The sequence below is a fragment of the Rhyacophila brunnea genome, unplaced genomic scaffold (assembly GCF_057557595.1).
Source record: "Rhyacophila brunnea isolate RB1 unplaced genomic scaffold, BYU_Rbru_1.0 scaffold_4, whole genome shotgun sequence".
Taxonomy (NCBI): Eukaryota; Metazoa; Arthropoda; class Insecta; order Trichoptera; family Rhyacophilidae; genus Rhyacophila; species Rhyacophila brunnea.
The window spans coordinates 53,022,509-53,045,519 of NW_028233068.1; the positions used below are offsets into that span (position 1 = coordinate 53,022,509).

Genomic DNA, 23,011 nt, shown 5'->3' on the forward strand with positions numbered 1-23,011 from the left:
CGTCCCCGCGCATTGTCTACGGACACATCGAAACATGTTCATATGTTTGAGTTGCCCGCACCGCCGCCGCGCCGCGCCCGTCAAACCACCACGGACGAGCACTTTGGCTGAATCCAACATAGTAGGGATGGGCCTTAAAATAAAAAGTATTGATATTGACTAACGAAATTATTGACACTGGCATTGTATTGGAATAAAAGTAACGATATTTTTGTCAAAAGAGACCGAAAACTTTAACGTGAGGCCTGGTGGCGGCGCTCGTGTTGATCTTATCTATGGTTTTCGATTTCGAAGTATTGCTAGGATTAATAGATATTATTTCTCACTTCCTTAAATAGGTATCATCATCAGCCGGGGTCAATCCATCGCTGGATGAAGGCCTTCCCAAGCTTCTTCCAACTCTCTCGGTCCTGTGTTGTTCGCTGCCACGTATTTCCGCCGAACTTTACCAGTTTGTCAATCCAGCGGCTTTTAGGGCGACCCTGTGGCCGTTTCGTGCCCCTTGTGTATCACTGGATGACGGCATTTGTCCAGCGGCCGTCCTTTCGGCGAGCAATGTGCTGATCTCCATTTCAGCTGTTTGGCAACGTCTATTACATCTCGTACACATGTCTGCTTCCTAACCCATTCGTTTCTCTACGGTAAATAGTATGAAGCTGTCACTTGGATGAGACATCTTCATACTAATTATTCCTATCCAAGTCTACTTGGATCGTACTTGGACCGTGTCAACGCGGCTTTAGCCACCGCCCATCACCGTAAAGTTTTCGCACAGTACCATTTTACACAATTTTATTTTACAAAGTCAATTACAAGTCGAAATTTGTCAAAAAATATCAAAATTGAAACAATTATAAAGTTAAGATTCATTAGCTCAATCGTGTCATACTTATTATTGAATTACCTACCGAGATACACGGGTCAGGAATTTTTGAATAAATATACATAACAGTAATGTATCAGTAATCAGATAAATTGAAACTGCATCCTAGCAACAATCGCCAAATTAATTCTTGTCTATGCTAATTGTTTTTATTATCCATGGTTCTGAAAAATTTTGTCTATTCTGAATATCTATGAATTCCATATTTCGACAACGCCCATTCTGACAACACTGTCAACGGTAATTTGTGTTCATGTTATTTTCACAAATTTTCTATTGTTTGATGTTATAAATGTGTGATATGACTATAGAAAACAAACGTTAGTCAGTAATAAATGATTAAACAATTAAAACATTAAATATATTAGAGAATAGAGTGTCATAGTCAGTCATAGTGGTGAGTGGTTCACGATATACCTACATAGTAAGCAAAACAAGTCAACGGTATTTAAACAATTTAATTAAAAAACCTCGCCCCAGCATTAATTTATATTATATCATCAATGAACCATCGCGGTAAGTATACTAATAACATTTCACATTATTATGTATAGACGGTTGCAATTTTCTAGTTTGGATAAGAAAAAGAAAATTTTCGACGCTTTTCAGTGACTTCATTATATTTTTTTTACACCGCGTTTCTCCCGGATTCGTTAATGATAAAATCACGTAATACATGTACCTATTAATTATATCGATGTGGAAAATCGACTGTTTATGTTTAATCGTCAGTATTATGTATGCAGCCCTAGTATTTTTGTTTACATTTGAGTTTTAGAATTGGGCATGGCTGCCAGAGGCAACGTAGTGACAGGAATAATAAAAATTGAAACTACATAATTTTATTATTATACATCCGATAGTGACATATTCCAGTTTGTAATGGTTAGAATTGTTCACTTTGAAATAAATTAAAAAATAACATTTGTGAGGGTGGGCGTGGCATGGGTGTGAAAATATTTGTCATGGGGACTAAGCACTAGTCAGCATTTGGAAATATTGTACTTATTTATGTATCTATATTGTAATGGAATTAAATATCGAACCGACGATGACTTGCTTAAATGGTGGTTGAATTTATTGAATTTTCATTATTTAGACTTAATTTACTTTGTGTGATAATAGTCATAACCTAGAAAGCAGAATTTTAGAAGAAGAACGCTTAGTCAAAATTGGGGAAATGTCAAATTTCAAATGTATAGTTCTGCGTCTATACTAACTTAATCTACAAATTCTTGGTGCTTGATAAAATAGAAGATAACGGCTGCAGTCGGTCATAGAATAATATACAATTGGTTCAGGAACCGAAAGTCGACCAACAAAAAAAAATCAGGCCAAGTCAGATTTGTAATCAACACCTGATTTGGTGGAGCTGAAAAAGAAAATATCTGTACTGCCTTTTACTAAGTACTCAGAATTTGGAGGATTAGTCATAGAGCAATGCTTTATATAGAATTTTTTAATTTTGCATTCATATGTACCTATCATCGAAACTATAAATGATGACACAATGATAGTTAATTTTAGTGAAGGAACTTGTTAGAAGTGCAATATTAGGTCATTCAATTCTAATATGATAGTAAAACTACTTGGGTAACTTAGTAAACCATGCCATCGTTAAAGCATCACATTTTGGCAATCTGTATGAGCTGCAGCCATTATTGACAGAAACATCTAAGATAGCGTACTTAGTTGTTAGTTTGCAATAAACTATTTCTTTTTATTCAACGAATAAGACATAAGATTTGAAAATGTTATTGAATATTCAATATATAGAATGTGACATTCTCAAATGTTGTCTCCAAGCTTCAATATTGGGACCATACCTAAATAAGATTTCATCTTAAATAAAAGTATTTCGAGTTATACACATTTATATTTTTATAAAAATCATTGTTTTTTTAAATGAAAATAAAAAATATTAAAACTATGAATTAGTCAAAAATCTCTATCACAAAAAATTGAAAATTAAATAAACTAAATTTAATAATAAATATGACTATAAAATAATATGTAATAATAATGTGGGACCCTGCACCAAATTCACATTTTATAACATTTTTCTTAAATTATAGATTAATTAATTATAGTTTATCTTTGACTTAAAATAAAAAATATTTTTCTTTTTAATGTTTTCAATTACATATTTATTAATTATTACAGTTTCAATTGTAAATTATCAAAAAAATGTCTCAAATTGCAAGCTTCGTATTTTTTCGCTAGGTGCCTCTTGTAGAAAGGCTGAGTAAAGGTTTCACCTTAAATCTTGTTTACCTGTAATTTACCTTTAATAAAAAGTAATGATTTGTATCTGTGGTTGTCTCGCCACCTCATTTAATTTGTACCATCCTTTTTTTTTCATTTTGTATTATAGGTACATACGCCCACGGTGGCCGCGCAGCTAAAGCGTTGGACTATAATGCCGTGGGTCCCAGGTTCGAATCCTGGGTCTGGCAAGTACACATATTGTTTTTCAATTTGTGGGTGTCAGGGTATGGACCTAATAGGTTGAGCAAGTGGCTGACATCCATTTCTCGTAAAAAAACAAAATCTGTCAATACAAATCTCTACTCTGTGGAGGCCCATATGATCCTATTAGGATCGGACATGGTCGAAAGAAATTATAGGTAATAATTTCTTTTTGGTTTATTTTTTCGCAGGTTGGTGTTGTCATCTGCAATGTCGATAATTGAAGAAAGAGGTGACTATAAAAAAAACCCCTTCTTCACTAAGCACGAGTATAGCGACTTTTCGCCTTTCTACATTGCCATCGCTATCTGCACCGTCATCGGGGGTCTCCTCTTCATCCTCAACGTGGTGTGCTGCTGCTGCTCCAAGTACAAGGACTACTGGCGTGACAGGCATACAGGTAATTCAATCATATCCTCACTTTTCGAGAAGAACATTGTTATCTTAACTTGCATAACATGTTTGTTGTTTTTTAGCTGCCAAATATAGTAGGGCCGTCTCGATTTTTCCGGATATAATGATCAGTTTTGAGAGATCAGAGTATCAGAAATAAACATAGAAAATTTTTTAGAAAACGTATGAAGAAATGTTGCTTCCTGAAGTAATGAATATTTCTTTTATTTGAAATATCCAGATGTATCATTATCTGGTTTACTCATCTTCATCATTAATTAGCATGTATATATGTGTCGCTAGATTTCAAAATCAGCCAAGTCCATCATAGATGAATAGGAGAAAAACAGCTTTTTGTTTTCTCAAATACACAGTCACAAGGGTGAAAGTTTATATTATCTCGAGTATAGAATATTTAAAATTAATAAATTCCACATTTTGATAATGCAGAGATGTTAGAAACCAGTAGTTCTTCAGCAATTCACAAACAAGTCAAAAATACCTAAAGGTGGACTTGGCTGATTTTGAAATGTAGCGACACATATTCAGGGTTTCTACTGTATATGAAACAATATCATGTATTTTTCCAGTTGAATATAATAACTTGCCATGAGACGAAAATTGTCTGAATTTATGGACTTCTCTGATGGATATTGATTTCTAAAATTGAAATTCAAAATAACTTCAGTTCAGAAAACTCAATACTTATGTTTATTTTTTGTATTATTGATAGTGATTCCAGAATGTTTTTATTATGGTTGAATTTGATAACTATAGAAAAAATATATTTTCTGCAATGGCATTGTTTGTAGCTAATGTGGTCATTAGCCTTAGTAACTTCTTTTTCGATTGATTCTTGATTGGCGCTTACATGGTGAAACTCCATTGTAACTTCAGGACAATATACTGTGTAACTTCACCCAACCCTGTCTAGACTGCTAGCGACTGATAGACATCGAGAGTGTCCATAGGTTCAGATACCTATAGATGGGACATTTTGGGAGGTGATAGGGGAGATTTCGCCTAAGAAAGCTTGCTATCCAAATGAGAATAGTTGGAGCAACATGCAACGAAACCTAACTAAACATGAAAAAAATGTAATAGTATATTAACATTTTTTTAGGTAATCGGTGGTTGGTATCTTTGTGGTCTGCTACTCCTCATAAGCAGCCGCCGCTAGACTACACAGAGCTCGAAGAGGGACACAAGCCAGCCCCTCTCCCTAACATTCGCACTTCGCAAGAGTACCTCGAGCTCCACAAGCGAGAAAGCGATATCTGATTCCATTTAGCCAGTGTCGAAACTACTGTCAAAATGGTTCTGTTAATTCTTTACCCTGCCATCGCCATGCTGGCACTCTTCATTGTGGGGATCATTATAATCATATTAAAGTTTGGACCGCGGATCTGCGGCCTACGGCACACTACGCTGACCAACCATTATGACTGGGATGATCAGGTGTACGAACAGAAGGTTTCGTATGCTTGATTTTTAAAAAGTTCACAACATCTGCCATTTAGTGGATGTTGCCAAAATGAATAATTTAGGACACTGATACTGGACACAGATTCAAAATAAAGCAGGTGGCTTAATATACCATATTTGGCGGTTAACCATATTTCTCTTACAATTAAAGCCATGCCATGTTATTTGTCAGACCTGAATAATTTTTTTGTAGGTTAAAGGTCACTTGTAATTTTAGTATTTTTAAAAGTGCTGCGGTCTACCACCTATAAATTACAACTTATTAATAAACCTTTTTAAACTATTTATCTGCTATAATAACAAACACACATTGTCGTCGGCTTCGCAACTGACTGAAGCTATTCAATGCTGCCATTAACAAAATCTGAAAAACATAGAACATACACATTAATTTGAATTATGATTTAATAAAACAAATATTTTCATGATACAGACAATGTTTTTATCTGGTTTTGAAGCTGACTGTTTGCAAATGTAACAACTGTTCAAATAATATATTGCAGGTGTAAGTTTCTTCCAGTTCATTATAATATGTAAATTTCTGTGTTCAGTATCGATGTTATTTAGTTTTATTAATAGTTACAGCACTTATTTCTGCCTTGTTTATTTAATTCGTAATATTATTAAAATCGATATAAAATAACATTGTCTCGTTGACTATTTCTGTTCTCAAATAGTAATATCGTGCCTTAATTAATATTACATGTATAATGATATTAAAATGTTTTGTAAGTTATCACAAGACATCTCTCAAAGAATATCATTTGTAATCATTCCTTCCATAATTATTTGGTCTATTCAATTATTATTAAGAACAATTTTTTACATATTATGTACGTATTGAAGGTGACATAAGATGTGTGTATCGGTTATTGACAAAAGTGATGTAATTTCAATACGTATTAATTTACTTCAGGTTTAAATTTGTTAACAGATACGCATTAATCTGAAGACTGCAAAAAATAATGTACATTGTACAACGACAAGTACATTACATTTTAATGTCACAAATTTTTGTGCCTTGAAATTTGTGTTATATCGAGGCTGCATTCTTGATAAAAAATCTTAAATGAACTCGTCCGTTTGTTGAATATTTAAATTGAAAAATACTTTTTTGAATGTTGTGAATTTATGTATGTCTTTAGACTGTAATGATTTAATCTGAAATTGACTAATTGGAATTATTATATTAAGAGAATTTGGGTACCACGACACATTAAAAATAAAATTCCCATTGGTAGGTTGAAAATACATTCTGTCTTCTATTGAGGGTTGGCAACCAAACTGTAGTACATTATGTAGTAGTTTTATAATCTCAATGCAATTTTTTTAAGATAAGTATAATGTGGTTATTTTTATGTTTTACTCTTTAACCTTCTTTGAAAATGTATTCCGTCCATTTTACAAATGAAATTTACATCTGTACTGATTTATGAAATGTATTAAAAAATATTAAATTTTCTTTTATAAATTTTTTTCTACAAATTTTAAATTGGTTTTATCATTTCTTAACATTATTTCGTTCCCTATACAAACCAAAATCCTCCCTAAGATGCCAATTCTCTCTAAAAACCTTCCCTCAAATTAAATTCATAAAAACAAAATGATAATTTTTTTATAAATAATGTATATTTTTGTAACTTAACTATAAAATATTATGAACAGATAAAACATTTATTATAATATACTATTCAAAGGACGAAACCATCTTGACCGTAATGACAAAATAGTCATTATGTAATTATTTAGATTTTTTTGTCGTCAAACTGATGAATAAATTATTATTGACTAAATGGAATGTTGCTGTATAAAAATCATATTTACAAGTACCTAATATTATTTACAAAATATCATAATATTATTTATCATCTGTACAATTTATTAGTCTAGTATCACCATGCTATACCCTCAAACTGTCAGATGTGTACATATATTCTGAAGATCCAAAGTTTTATTTCAGATGGTATGCTCCAATTGATTCTTGACAAAATCTTGTATGGCCAGCATCTGAAGAGGAAGTTGTCGTCAAACGGATGCGGCCGGTGCTGTTGGCAGACAGGTCTTCTGGTGCATAGATAGTAATCCTTTTGCAACGAAGCCTTTGTTGCAAATTTGACACGTATATGGACGGGCGCCTGAATGATATCTGAAAGAGAAACAAGAGTATTGTTAGATTATCGCTACTAGAATATTAGGACATAAGGAAAAATTAATTTACTTCAGAAAGCAAAGGGCAAAGCAAAAACCAATATTCCACTTAAATGCAATCTTTCATTTCCACATAAAAGCTGGTTTGGTTGTGGTGTTTACCTTTCATGTATGACAAGGGTCGACCTCTGGGAGAATGCTTTCCCACAATGTGAACAGACGTGCGGTCTCTCCCCACTATGGACTCTTTCATGTAACGTCAAGTTGCATTTCTTCACAAAACCTTTGCCGCAGGTTCTGAAACGTGGAACAGTATTAGGTACATATTGATAATAATTATACCAGACTATAGTATAATTTTTATAGCATCTATAAATAATAAAATACAATAGGTGCTTTCAAATAATATGGTATCCATAAAATGTTGTGTCGCAACAATCCACGGAGAGAAGTGACAATGATAGTCATGTTCGCGGAATAACAAGCTATGTTGTGGGTACTATAGTAAGAATTTGAAAATTATTGATTGTGAAACTGACAATAGTGTGCGTGTGACTTGTGTAACAGGAGAAATTTGGGAGAAACAAGAAAAGGCCTTTCAAGTATTTATAGAAATGTACATAATATTTGGTTATTAATAATTGTTTCACATTTTATCTGTTTGGTTAGTCTGAATTGTGAATGTAAGGTTTTGTTAGCGGCAGTTTTAACAAAAATAATGAAAGAATGAAGTTTTGTTATGAGATGAAATTTATTAATTATTGAAGTTTCATATCACTTTAATTTACATTCTTATGTTAAATTTTCATCTTACATCTTGGAGTAACACAAAGGGCACTGCACTCATTATTATATTTTATATGTATGTAGATGGAATCTAGAATTTCTGCTATATTATACTTACATTAATTAATAATCAACTTCTAGCTGCGGCAAATTGAAACAGAATTTTTGTGAGAAATGTCACTGTGTGATGGCTCTAGCAAGACGAGATAATGAAATTCAACAAGCTATCGGTGGCAGTAGGAAGAGTTGGAATTTTTACCGTCCAGTGACATCTATGTTTGTAACAGGCCGCTACATATTTGAAAATTAATTTCTCTGTCAAATACGACAAGTCACGAATGTCACATTCATACCAATGCTGATATTTTTACATTTTTTTGAAGCCGGATATAAGACGAACATTGTGAAGAAGGAAGAAATAGAAATTTGTTACCTGCAAACATGAGGTTTCTCCCCAGTATGTATTCTGCGGTGGAACTTGAGATGTTCTCTGCTGCTGAGCCCCTTGCCGCAAATGTCACAGAGCACCCGGCCACCGTGGGGAGCGTTGTGAACTCGTGCTGCATGCGTTCGTAATTGCTTCCGATGAGGGAATTCCATCGGACAGTCGGGACATCGGTGGAGCAGCTTCCGTGTGCTCGTTTCAGGGTGAACACTTTTTCGGTGTGATGCAAGGTATCTGAAACAAAAAAAATAATTAACACTGAAGTTATCTGATACAGTCATGATTTTGGTACAACTATAAAAATGGCACACAACTAACTGGAATCATGAATTGAAGGAAGATAGATTAGAACTAGAATGGCGATGGCAGGTAAACCCCCAGTGTCTTGGGCTATAAATAATGATGATAGCATATAACGAGAAATGCTTACCTTGAGTAAATGAAACTTTTACTGCAGATATCACATACAAATGGTTTTTCCCCAGTGTGAAGGTTTTTGTGTTCCGTGAACCAGGTCAGCACGTCGAAGCCCTTGTTGCACACATCACAGGTGTACTAAAAAACAATAAACACAAATGATAATAATACATCATCTCCTAGATGGCAGTGGCGAAGGGTGACTTTTGGAAAGAGGTAAGCTGTGGAGATCAGAGAAAAAGAGCACACTTGTCAGGTAACTTACGGGAAATAAGAAGATAATACTTACGATATTACTACTGATGAATAGGTGCACACTAATGACAACGACACACTGGTCATAGGTTTCACCGCTGAATTTGTCAAATTATTTAAATCACTTATGGCAGTAGAATTCCACGCATACTTTCTTTACCAAACAATACGCATCGCCAACAAAAAAGTTTGTTTAATGTATAACTGCCAGTTAAAAACAAATATTATCATTTATAAATTGTTGTGAAAATGTCTAATATAAGTTTTTTTGCTGTATTCAAATCTAAATGAACCCTTGGAAGGTCAAGCTTTGATAATTTTTAAATGCAATCGTTCGCACATTTTCTACCGGGACACTACACAATTTAATAAATACTTATATATTTAAAGCACTGGCGAATGATTTCGGTACAATATGAGATAATTTATCCACAGTCACAATGAATTTTGTATTATAAAATAAACCTTTACCACCGCTTTGACATGTCAAAATGACATAAACTGTGAATAGCATGTTATGTTTGTCTATTATTATTTGCTTTTAAAGATAAGCAAAGACAATAAACAAATCAACATTTCGAATAAGCTTGTCTGTTAACGCTTCTGAGTCTCGAACAAAAACCCAGACATGCATGAAGTTGGCAACTGAATTTCGGTAGAAAATTCGGCTTGGATTATCGTTGAAATAATTCTAAAAATAGCACTCACGTTGGACGTTCCGTCATTTATTTTTGATTCGAAACATGACTAAATTAAAAGCTCTACTTATAAATAACGACGATAGATGGCAATCAATATTTTTATTATAAACTACAATGTCCTACAATATAGATATTTATTTATATAAATTAAATACTTGAAAATAGAAGGTAAGCTTTAAATAATCGCTTAGTATGGAGCCTTCGCCACTGCTAGATGGAGTAGGTGGACTGTACGGTGTGAAGGTCTTCAATAAAAAATTAAAGACGATATTAGATATTTACAAAGATTATTAGAAGAATGTTGGTCCTATGATATCAATATTCAAGAAAAAGAGAATGCATACTTTTGAAGTCAAATTGGTCACTCACCTTAAAATTAGGTTCGTGTCTTTTGTGATGCGATAAGAGAGCTCCTCTGTAGACTGTGCTATAATTGCATTGTTCGTATCGACAAAACAGTGTCTTCACCCCGCTGTGTGCTCGGCCATGCAGTAATATTTCATACGCCCTCTTATACGTGCGGCCTAAAATATACATAATATGAAGAATATATATTTAATGGATCCCATTATGCATGGAACCAAAAAGTGACTTAGGCGTAATGCCCAGTAAAATTCAACTCTACATCAACAAAGCTACAAATCATTACTGATAGCTGCCGCCACTATGTTGCAAGTCTCTCGCCGCGACACTACGTAATGTGAAAATGGATAAACGTCATTGTACATCCAACAAAGAAGCAGTGATTTGTATTGGCGGCAATATTGGGAACATTCGTTCAGTTAGAAATATATGAATGCATTTCGTTCCAATTGTTTGAAGGATAGTTCTTGACCTGAAATGTCATTTCATTTTGATCACCGCTATTTTGATTGTCATTTTTGCTCTCTCATGATCTGACACTGACAGGCCCTCCGCAGTTGCGTGGTGATCATGTGTAGTGTACAACTGTACTAACTTGGAAGGCGACTTGCATGCCGTATGGACTCTATACATGGTAGTGGCGACTTTTTGAACTACACACATGCAACATTCATGTTGTATATTTCGAAATGCAACATCAGACTTTTTTTTCAACCAAAAATGTTGCACTCATGCTGTGTGTGGCAGTATATTAAGTTACATGTGTTTTGTGAATGAAGACGCGATTTATATTATTTCCTCAATGGTAATTTTTCAGTAAATTGCATTTATTAGATCTATCTAATACCTATTGCATTCTCCCTCAAGCTCCCATGTGTAAATACCATTTTTGTTGATTGTTTCATATTCTACCTTTGATTTATTCATATCTATGAGACCTTTTTTGTGATTTGCGCACCTTTCCATAGCACCATTCTACATACCCATTACAGAAATCAGATACCCTAAATCAACGCTTACCACAATTATTGGAATAATTTTATTTTAAAATCCAACACCATGTAGTTAGGACACCAAGCTGGCTGCAAGGCCTAGCGGGTCAGCTGGCTCTGCTAGTAGGTAGTGAATAATTATTGTTGAACACCACCTTTTATTGATTGTCATGATGTATAAAGAGGGTTCAGTTATAATAACCAACAATTGCAAAACACAGGTTTCAAGGTATAATTTTCTGCAGTCATGGATTCGTGATTTTAAATTGTTAATTATATTCGTATTTACTACTGTTTCATATTATATTAGCAACAATGTATTATTATTTGGCTGGTTTTGTACATAAAATGCAATTTATCAAAATTAAAAATATAGCCTCAGCCTCAGCTTTACACAAGAGAAAATGTATGCCTACATTATTTATTGTGTGTGATAGAAAATATGTATAATTAAAACAAGTAGTTACTTACCACAAATATTGCATGGGAATGGCCTGGAATCATCATGGCATACAAGATGTCTCATTACAGATTTCTTATTTATGAATATTTTACAGCATTTGAGGCACTGGAAGGCTGAAAAAAATTTGAAAATTGAAAAGCAGGACGAAGAAGAATTACTCTTGCAAACAAATCCTACTAAAGTTTTCAGAGACACTTTAAATCAAGACTTCTGAAAACTAAAATAAAATTATTTGAAACCCTCATAAAGCCCATATTGGATTGGAATATGATAAAAACGTTTAAAACGTCATGCAGGTGTTGATGCAGTGCAGTTCAACTTGAGGTGACCTCATTGTTGTTTTAGTGATTACGGCAGATTTTGCCAACTGACAATGTTCGTTTAAAGGTTCAAAATGTGCTACGGGATGGGAGCATCAGTTTGACAATATTTTAAACACCAAGAACAACGACATTACACATTTTTTTTCCGTAGCGGCAGCCCGTGACAGTAGGCGACATGCACCTCAATTTGAGTCGCGCTTTAGTCGTACCAAAGGTATTTTCAACTGGACTATGAGCTTCCATGAATAAAAACCATTTATACAACAAATTTCTAACCGGACATGATGATTATTACATGCTTATGTGGCAAATTGCATCATTCAGAGCACAACTTCTGTGAGTGTTCTCATAATATAGCAGTTGAAAGGAAGGAGCTTCTCAAGTTGGACTGCTCAGCCATTATAACAATTTCTCAGCTTTCAAAAAGTTAGTGATGTTTTACGGCGAACGAGAGGGTCTCTCTCACCGAGGCTTAACAGCGATATATTAAATCAGGATAAGAGTCACGCACACTACTGCATGCCAGCCAAGATCTAGGATAGTTGCTCCTGACGCACTTTCAGCACAACTTTGAAGAGGGCGTAACGTTCATTGTGCCATGAAAAGCCAGAAAAAATATTTGAAATTAATGAATGAAAAATCGTGCTAGTCTCACCTGGTGCATTGCCAAATTGGGGAGCTTTGACAATAATGTAATCACGGGAGTTGGGTTCAAGGCTAAGTTCTTCTTTACCATCGTCAAGCTCAACTTTTACTATAACCGAGTCTTCACATTTGATGCCGTTAGTGTCCAGTTGGAATTTGGTTGGATTATCCACCTATATTAAAAAATACACAAATAAGTGCACACTTCCTCTATCTGCAATCCAGAGTTTGTTTCATGCTGTTCCATTCATTGCAGACAGGTCCCTTTAAGATATGTATTTGCACCAAAATTAATTCATAAACTGAACAACTTTAAGATACAAGAAATGAAAATATAATTAATATTAAATTCTACAGGTTTTTTAAAAAGGTTTGTCGATAGCTATTTCGGTTGTAACACCATTATCAAGACTATTCAGATAGGCCGTTTGCCTTTGCTTAAATACTATACGTGTATAGATAGAGACAGAATACATTTTCTTATTCGTTCCAGCAATATTATGAATTTTTACATTATTATTAATTGTAATATTATTAATACTTTGAAAACCCTAAGTGGGTTTTTTAAAATGGATATCGAAATTTTCAAAATTTATCAAAATTACAGTGTTCGATGGTTATTTATTGACATTATTAATCAATTAAAATATTAAAATTCTAATGGATTCAAGCTCTGTACTATTCCATTTGTCGTTTTTTGCGACCCGGGTTTCGCCTTTCGGCATCTTCAGGCGTCGTGTACACTCACCAAAGGCAAACACACACTGACAACAAACACCCTTAACTCTACCTTATATAATAAAACAATACAATAAAGTAGGTAAAAACTCCATTACCTACCTATTTAGTCAGAAATTACAACAAAAAGTACAATAAACAAATTATGAATAGCTGAAGTGTCAGTAAAAAACCCAATTAGTAAAAACCCTATCTTATTAATAACAATACACTGGACAGCATATTATTATAATAAATCGTCAAACCTAATAATAGGTCAAAATTCTTTATAACAATAAAAAAATACTACACTCAAGAGGTATTATTAATACTTTCGACCGAAGGTACTTGAAGGAATTTGAATTTAAATTCTAATGGATTCAAGCTCTGTACTATTCCATTTAAGTCGTTTTTTGCGACCCGGGTTTCGCCTTTCGGCATCTTCAGGCGTCGTGTACACTCACCAAAGGCAAACACACACTGACAACGAACACCCTTAACTCTACCTTATATAGTAAAACAATACAATAAAGTAGGTAAAAACTCCATTACCTACCTATTTAGTCAGAAATTACAACAAAAAGTACAATAAACAAATTATGAATAGCTGAAGTGTCAGTAAAAAACCCAATTAGTAAAAACCCTATCTTATTAATAACAATACACTGGACAGCATATTATTATAATAAATCGTCAAACCTAATAATAGGTCAAAATTCTTTATAACAATAAAAAATACTACACTCAAGAGGTGTAAATCGTCAATTCTAAGAAAAATAATTAATCGAGTTAACTAATGAGATGTCTATAATAATACTACTTACAAGGTACCTACTTTTATTTTTATAACATTATTTTTTAACAAAAACAAAATTATACATATAAACTCGCTTAATATAATATAATATATAACTCACCTAATATAATATATATTATACAATTATGCATACCTAAATCCTCATCCCTAGACTCTCATACAAATATATATAATCTCATACAAACATATATAAATTGTGTGTCAATACAATTGACCATAATATAGTCTCATATGTAAAACATCATATTATAGGATATAACAAAGCGCTACTAGGAAAGCTGAGTTGATCGTTCAATATAGGTAAGCTCTGCAACTGTGCTCTATTTATTTCTAATATTTCTTGGTAGAATAATTTATAATCACCCGTATGACTGTGAAGTAGTTTTGCACCCTTTTCAATGTCAACCACTTATTAAATGAAAAACACACGTATGCATAATTGTATAATATATATTATATTAGGTGAGTTATATATTATATTATATTAAGCGAGTTTATATGTATAATTTTGTTTTTGTTAAAAAATAATGTTATAAAAATAAAAGTAGGTACCTTGTAAGTAGTATTATTATAGACATCTCATTAGTTAACTCGATTAATTATTTTTCTTAGAATTGACGATTTACACCTCTTGAGTGTAGTATTTTTTATTGTTATAAAGAATTTTGACCTATTATTAGGTTTGACGATTTATTATAATAATATGCTGTCCAGTGTATTGTTATTAATAAGATAGGGTGTTTACTAATTGGGTTTTTTACTGACACTTCAGCTATTCATAATTTGTTTATTGTACTTTTTGTTGTAATTTCTGACTAAATAGGTAGGTAATGGAGTTTTTACCTACTTTATTGTATTGTTTTACTATATAAGGTAGAGTTAAGGGTGTTCGTTGTCAGTGTGTGTTTGCCTTTGGTGAGTGTACACGACGCCTGAAGATGCCGAAAGGCGAAACCCGGGTCGCAAAAAACGACTTAAATGGAATAGTACAGAGCTTGAATCCATTAGAATTTTAATTAAAATATTATTAGTATAATTGTCTTAAGCGTGTGTTTAGATTATATTTAATAGTGGCGATGAATACATTACCAAATTTTCATTAATTATGTGATTACTTTTGGATAATTCGCGATTAATTTCCAACTGTTCAAGTAAATTTAATTTTAGACCTTTATTACATGTATGCAAACATTGTGGCGTTTCATTGTTACTGATGCTATGCGAGTTTGATATCAAATGTTTAGCAAACTGAGAATCTGTTTTACCATTCCTAAAAGACCGGAGGTGCTCTTCAAAACGAGTTTTTATTGACCTGCCAGATTGACCAATGTAGCATAGACTACATGTGCCACATGTTATTTTATAAACTCCGCTTTTCTCCAGTTTGTTGATTTTATCTTTACTATTTTTTAAGTTTAATCCTAGATTATTAGCTTTGAATGCTACGTTAACGCTATGTTTAATTTCTTGATAAATTTTGTCTGAAATAATGCCGTGATAACCAATGGACTTGTAATAACGATTTGAATCTTTAACGTTAGGGTATATTGTTGATCTAGCTAATTTAAGTTGTTTTTTATATAATATTTTATCTACCATTGATGTTTCATATCCATTACTTAAGGCTATTTGTTTAATGGTATGTAGTTCATCCTCAAAATCTAATTTGTTCATGTTCATGTCTTGATAATGGTGTTACAACCGAAATAGCTATCGACAAACCTTTTTAAAAAACCTGTAGAATTTAATATTAATTATATTTTCATTTCTTGTAAAATGGAATTCTACCAAGTAAATGCTAACTCAATTAATAACTTTAAGATACACAACAGTAAATCAATTTTCAGTCCCTCTACCAATTCCTAATTGCAATATATTAGTACACTGACTTATTAAAACGTTTTTATTAGGTTGTATTCTTATATTAAGTTGTATACAAATCTTGCAATCGATTTTTAACTAACTTCCTGACTAGATAGACATTTGAAACTTTTAGAATATATCAGGATGCCAATGCATTTTTTTAATACTTTTAGCCATCTTTAAGTAGAATTGAATTCATTTTCAGTTAATTCTGTTTTGTATGAAAAGTTACTTTGGAAGAAATCCGTAATCCAATCCACTATTATTGGTTGCTAGGGGTCTGGGGTCCTAGCAACTAAATTATTATACATGCGTTACTATGGAAATCAATAAATGAAATGTCAAAATGACATTTCAGTATTATTTTTATGAGTACAAATTTTTTTGATCGTTTGAGCTGGTCAAGTTTATATGATTCAACAGAAAATTTAAAAATGTTGTATATAAAAAGTTCTTTTTATCTTGTAATTATTTTTATTCATTTCAGGAAAAATATTGTTCTTGCATATCATTGATAGATCTGGCAGAATAAATTGTCTGCTGAGTAGGGTTGCATCCAGGGCTTCGAACCGTTATTTTCTTTTGTTTGTGTTGGTATATTTAATGAAGTGGCATGAAATTTATCAGCTCTTTGGTTTTGAATTTCTGTTCACATAATATTGCAAATATGATGAATAAGAAAGTAAAAAATTCTACTCACATGATCTTTATAATGTTGCAACAGATCAGTTCTGGATGTTTTAAAAGCGAAGCAAGTTAGGCACTGCCATTTTTTATCGTCCTCAGCGGTCCCCTTGGGATAGAACCACTTGTCTCCGTCATTGTCATCTCTCACCTCTCCGCCATTCTCCACGGCATCCATCCCTTCAAGTTTGATATCCAGTTTGATTCCGCACTCATCGTATATACTTCTCCTTGAACGTTTCTTCGATTTCACTTTTTCTTTTTCTTTACAATCAATCTTTTTGTTGAGCGATCCTTTGGGTCGACCTCTCGCCCGTTTTGCGACAATTTCCGGTTCTTTGATTTCTCTCTTTCTCTTTTTAGACTTTTTGTGTTTGACTTTCAAACCATCGGCGTTCGTTTTACTTATTTTAACTTTGATCGGGGGCACTACTTTGACAATTTTATTGAGAGTTACGTCATCATCGGAACTGTACTGAGGGTTGTCGACAGTTTCAAAATTAAACTCGTGATTCTCAGCATCTTCAGAGAAGAATGTCTCTTCTTCTTTAATAATTTTTTCAGTATCGATAAACAGTTCTTTATCTTGTATTGCACTGTCATTTTTAATTAAATCAGCTAGACATAGTTCAGTTTGTGTACATTTTGTGGAATAGTGAATGGACAAATTTGAATCTATGTCAAATGAAGGTATTCTATTTGTCACTATGACTTTCACATTCTCGCTATTCGTATGTTTTGGATCGGAAGAATCCGTTGGCTCCTGTTTGATACGGTGATTGTTGATGCAATTGCTGTCAGTGGAAGATATTTGCGATTTAATCTTTTTGACTTTCCAACTTGAGTCATTTTGAGAATTGGGGTGATTTCTAGAAAATAATAATATGTGAGTAAGTGCTTACAATGGTAGAAAGATATATATTTCATTTAAGCAACTCTAATCTGTAGTTGCATGGCAAACACAAAAAGACAATTATTATTGAAGATTTGCAAACTGAATTGTCAAGAAATTTATGAATATTCGTAAGAAACTGGCGAAATACAAATATTTTGAACCATGTTAATGTGGGCATAAATGGGCAATGCATGGAAATTTTTGAGTTTGGAGCAATATACTAAAACATTGAAAATGTGTAACTAATAATTTTATCGATGATTCAAAAAAGGAGAACAATTATTTATTTACAATAACATTTTTTCATATTATATTTTTCAACAAGTATACCAAAAAAATGTTGTAACTTCATCATGGATTAATTCTTGCCGACACACTTTTGGCTTAGCAAACCCCATATTCTATTGCTTGAAAATAATTATATCGTCGTGGTAAATGCAATAGGTCGTATGTCAAAAAAATTTCAATTTTGTTTTATTGCACCATAGTGACCAGCCCAGTCATCTACACCATCTCCAATAGGTCTTATGTCGTTAGACCAATAAGAAGTCGACTATCCCAACACTTGCAAAAAGACAAACCGACACGTCATTGATATTGGTCATGCCAAACAGTCGTATGTCAGAGCTCATCATAATGATAGTAATGTTTTTGTTTGTTTTTATTCCTCGTTCTTGACTTTATACTAAAGAATTCGTCAAATAATACGATGTAAGTAATTTACCAATCACTGTTTTTTAAAATCTACTTTATAATTACATTATTGTTGTCAGATTTAGTAAAATTTTCAAGATTCTTTCTACAGATAATCTAACATTACTTTTTGTCTCAAACTAAAGAAAAATTCTCCGCCGTATATATGGACCGATCAGGGACGGCACCAATTGGAGAAGAAGATATATTGCTGAGCTCTACGGGCTATACGAAGATTGCAGCGCAGTTCAATCAATTAAGATTGGGGGACTGCGATAGCTAGGTCATGTGCACCGTATGCATGTACGTACGTATGATGTCCGGCAATCCAATCGGGCGTAGAAGAAGAGGCAGGCCATAGATTCGCTGGTTGGATGGAGCTGCCAATGACTGCCGTGTTCTAGGGGTACCAAATTGGAAAGCGGCCACACTGGATAGGGACAGGTGGAGGGAGCTGTTGGAGGAGGCCAAGACCCACACCGGGTTGTCGTGCCCCTGATGATGATGATGACTTTTTGTCTCATTTATTTATTGCCAAAGTAATTATTTGTTCACCAATCACGATTGACAGTTTTAATAAGACACTGTTTATTTAGTTGAAAATTATTTAGTAAAAAGCTATTAAAATGATTAATGGAAGTTGTGGGCGGTACTTGGTATCTTTAGCAGTCAGCAACATTACTTCACCGGATAGTCCGGATACTAATGGTAAGAATAAATAAGATTATGTCGCCACAAATGTGGAGTGGAGATGATATTTTGCTTAGATGCATTAACGATTATCAAATTTAAAAATGATTATTTTCTTCAGGACCTCAAATAACCTGTGAAGTCGTAAGAACCACTGACGATATGGCGTTACAAGTTGAACCTGGGAATGCAGCGGAACTTGAACTCTTAGTTTTAGAGCATCCATTTGAAGTCACTTTTCAAAATATTGGTTCAGAAATAGAACTCGATTTCGCTGAGGTTAATAATACTTTGACTATCAAAACTCCAATTTTAGTATAAGCAAAATCATTGCTGAGGCAACCTTCGGATATAAAGATAGCAGAGAACATTGTATCAACACAATCAGCCCTGAGATAAAATATAGATTGTGATATGACGATGACTGAACATCTAAGTGGCCCTGAACATTTACTATCTGATATCAGTAGTGACTCTGAAGCTCTGTATCAACCTGAATCAAATCAATCAAGCTCATCAGAAGACTTAGAGGAGTTTGCTATGCAGTCTGACACCCATGGTGACGAACCTACTGAGCAAGTCAATCAAAGAAAACGAAAAGGGCAAAGCAATAATTGTAAAGAGTGGAAGAGGCAAAAAAAACTCTCAACTGCTTAGACTATAGATACATCTCAACTGCTCAACTCAACTCAATCAGCTCAACTGCGATTGCTAGGCAAGTCTTATGCGGGTTTTGAGAAGCATGAAGAGTCCGGCAAGGGCGGCAAGTATAGACAGACGTCTAAAAAAGATTCTATGACCATAGGTCCACGTTTTGGTGGGCATAGTGACATGCTCAAAAGGGTGGGCCAAAAATAGCCTTTAAGTGCGATACAATCAGTGATGAACAACGCAGCTTGCTATTCACAAATTTTTGGAAGAAAACAAAATAATGCTACCTACCGTTTAAATAAAAAAATTACTTTTCTAAAAAAAAGTATTCTTTTAAAACTGTTCTTTTTTCTTTTAAGTAGGTATTTACCTGCTCTGTTTTATGCAAATACATAATTAAACTATGATATTTTTAAATAAATCTTTTTAAAAATTATTGTGTGTTATTTTGAATATTAACTTTTAATCTTTTCTTTTAAACATTGAAATCGTTTTTATACAAGTGCCTAATTAAACAGAGATTTATAATAAAAAAAAAACTTTTTCATTAGTTCAAGCTTACTTTTTAAACGTTTATGTACAAGTGTATAATAATATGTCTATATTAATATAATATTATATTTTGTTTCATTATAAATACCTAATTTTAGTGTTTTCAATTTAGGTATGTTTGCATAAAAATTGGACTTATGTCAACAAAAGTGGCCAACATTGACGATCAAATAGTTGTATGTCAACCTAACTTTCTTATTATTCATCTTACATCAAAATGATGATAACAGTCTTAACAGGGAACAAATTCTACTAAGTAAATAAATTTGTGAAAAAAATCGGTGCATTGGGGTTAAGATGGGATAGTTTTTTGTCTCTCCTGAAAAGTTTGGTATCTTTGACATACGACCTATTGCATTTACCACGACGATATATATCAATTACCCTGGCCCATCGGCAAACACATGATAACACATGAACGATTATTTAACATGTAATATTCACCTTGAAAAGAAAGTTATGGCAGTTTTATCTTTCTGTACTATGGTTTCAATATGTTATCTCATGCACTTTTTATAACATTCATGGTGGCTCAGTCGGTAGAGCAGCTGTCTATGTAGCCATGGATCTTCAGATCGATCCCGCGGTTCGGCAAATAAAAGTGAATGTTATTTTTTTTATGTTTATCAATAAAATACTGAAGATGAACGAAATTCAATTTCAAGTCCGGTAAGTATGACTGTTATTTTACAGTTACCCATCACCTATTTCCCATAGGCATTGGCTTCCCCCCTCGGTAGTGCCTTTGTTATATAGTGGTGGCTTTTTGATCTATGAAATTAATAATGTAGGGTGAGAATGACTCCTAATAATTGTAATAATTGATTAAAAAAATATATGTTAAGGCGCTGACATACTGTTAACACACCACACTACACCCACTGTGAACCGTTCACCGCAGTGTTATTAATATGTTTCTGTCCCATAATACACAATAGAAATTGTTCCAATCGAATTTCAGTCAACATGCGTTACGTTACATTACATCGCGTGATGTCATGTGTTCCCAGTATGCTTCCACCTTTATGCTACTCACTTTCTATTAACTGCATTCAATGAGAATAATGATGCTTCGTCTTCCTTGTCGATTATGCATTCTGAGTTTGAAATTCGAAACACACTCAAGAGTAAATGTTTTTCCGCGTTGACAGCATTTGTGCAATATTCGTGAATGTCGTTAATTTTAAATGTACATTTATCACAAATCTTTTTGGGTAAATTGTCGGATTCGGAAATCTGTAACAATTAAAACATTTGGTTTGTTTTCTGTATATAACGTTCATATATAATTATATATAATTCATTATAATCACTATCATCATCGGCTGGGTCAATAATTTTTAATGAAAATCTCTCCCTCCTTTTCTCTCAGTCCTTGAATTTTCACTGCCACGTATTTTTACCGTAGTTCATCAGTTTCATCCGTCGATCAATGGGGTTTTATTGGGCGACCCTGTGGCCATTTATTGCCTACTTTACCTTTATAGCACCCGAGTCGATTGTCAACACGAAATTTAGAACTTGCTTTACTTTAATTATATTAAAAGTAAGAACAGTTTCTACTATCCGACAAGTTTAACGTGAGGCTCCGGTGTATAGTGTAAGCTATGCAGCAAACCCTCACGTTAAACTTGTCGGTCTCTAGAATAGGGATTTTTGAGGTAAATACACAGTACTCCATATTGTCAAAATGGTAGTTTTCATTTTCTTGAATTGAACTCTCATATACTTACCCAGATAAAAAAAAAACCTATCAAGACTCCCTTGTTTTGACAATTAATTGTAAATAGCGCATCCTTCTTTGGTATCTTGGCGGTTTGCCAAAAGAAAATGAAAACTACCACTTTGATAATATGGAGTACAGTATAATTAATTACCCTTCTTGGATATCATATGACAGCCAATCCTATATCGATACATAGTACTTACCTACAAAATATTTATGTATTGTATTTTGTTTACAATTCATTAAATTTAACGCAATGCGCTAACCTCAACATTCCCAGAAGTTTTTCTGTGACAAGACGTGGAAAACAATTTAATTTATAGTTGGCAAACCATTTGATGCAGCCCAATTTTATGGTCTATTGTGATTACCTACCTACATGTATTATAGTATTACTAGCCTATAATAATTTAAAATATACATAAAGTTTAAAACTAAATTCTCTTCCAAATTCAAAAATTTAGAATCTTGTGAAGAACAATAAGTTGAATTTATTGTATTTTTATCTAAAACTAAAATCCCTGAAGAAAGGAATTAGGATGCTAATCTAATAAAGTAATTGTGACGTTTGATTAAACATTTAAATAAAAGTGTTTATTGCTGTATGCCATAGCGTTGACATGTTTTAAATTTGTTACCTAGCTAAATATATTTTCAAATATTTTGATACTAAAAACTCCAGCATACAGGGGACTACGTATTCCTTAAACACAAAAATACATCTATTTACAACTCACTTTTAGCGGTAGGCATGCGTCGATTTTAAAAAATAAACCATTTTCATCGCCAAATATTGAATGATTCACGAAGTTTTTACTCAGACACAATCTGCAAATATCACCCATATTTGTATTGCACAAAATATAAACAAATTTTTGACAACCCGTAGGGGCCGAACTTACGATACAGCCATTTTCGCCCTTGACTAATATTGTTGCCATATCAATGAAATATT

The 23,011-nt window shown here is 33.2% G+C and overlaps 3 protein-coding genes across 5 annotated transcripts; 2 read left to right on the top strand and 1 right to left on the bottom strand.

Annotated features, from left to right (window-relative positions):
- The first annotated feature begins 992 nt into the window (after window positions 1-992).
- LOC147067513 (uncharacterized) lies at window positions 993-6,722 on the top strand. 3 transcript variants are annotated; one of them, XM_085954540.1, is made up of 3 exons: window positions 993-1,123; window positions 3,544-3,752; window positions 4,869-6,722. In XM_085954540.1, exons 2-3 carry the CDS (start codon window positions 3,563-3,565, stop codon window positions 5,024-5,026), a joined length of 348 nt encoding a protein of 115 aa, XP_085810666.1. In that variant the 5' UTR covers window positions 993-1,123; window positions 3,544-3,562; the 3' UTR covers window positions 5,027-6,722. The 3 variants fall into 3 exon arrangements, with proteins under 3 accessions (XP_085810666.1, XP_085810665.1, XP_085810667.1); XM_085954539.1 differs by having other exon boundaries at window positions 1,088-1,399; XM_085954541.1 differs by having other exon boundaries at window positions 1,088-1,280.
- On the top strand, window positions 5,060-5,233 carry wrm2 (wurmchen 2 transmembrane micropeptide). Its single transcript, XM_085954542.1, has one exon. It carries the CDS (start codon window positions 5,060-5,062, stop codon window positions 5,231-5,233), a length of 174 nt encoding a protein of 57 aa, XP_085810668.1.
- Window positions 6,723-6,866: 144 nt separating the features above from the next.
- LOC147067515 (uncharacterized) lies at window positions 6,867-22,983 on the bottom strand. The gene is made up of 10 exons (XM_085954537.1): window positions 22,794-22,983; window positions 21,367-21,566; window positions 16,866-17,718; window positions 12,779-12,941; window positions 11,809-11,913; window positions 10,352-10,506; window positions 9,040-9,164; window positions 8,598-8,843; window positions 7,541-7,675; window positions 6,867-7,376 (listed from the first exon to the last, which is right to left on the bottom strand). The coding sequence occupies exons 1-10, from the start codon at window positions 22,899-22,901 to the stop codon at window positions 7,256-7,258; spliced, it is 2,211 nt and encodes a 736-aa protein (XP_085810663.1). The 5' UTR covers window positions 22,902-22,983; the 3' UTR covers window positions 6,867-7,255.
- Between the last annotated feature and the right edge of the window lie 28 nt (window positions 22,984-23,011).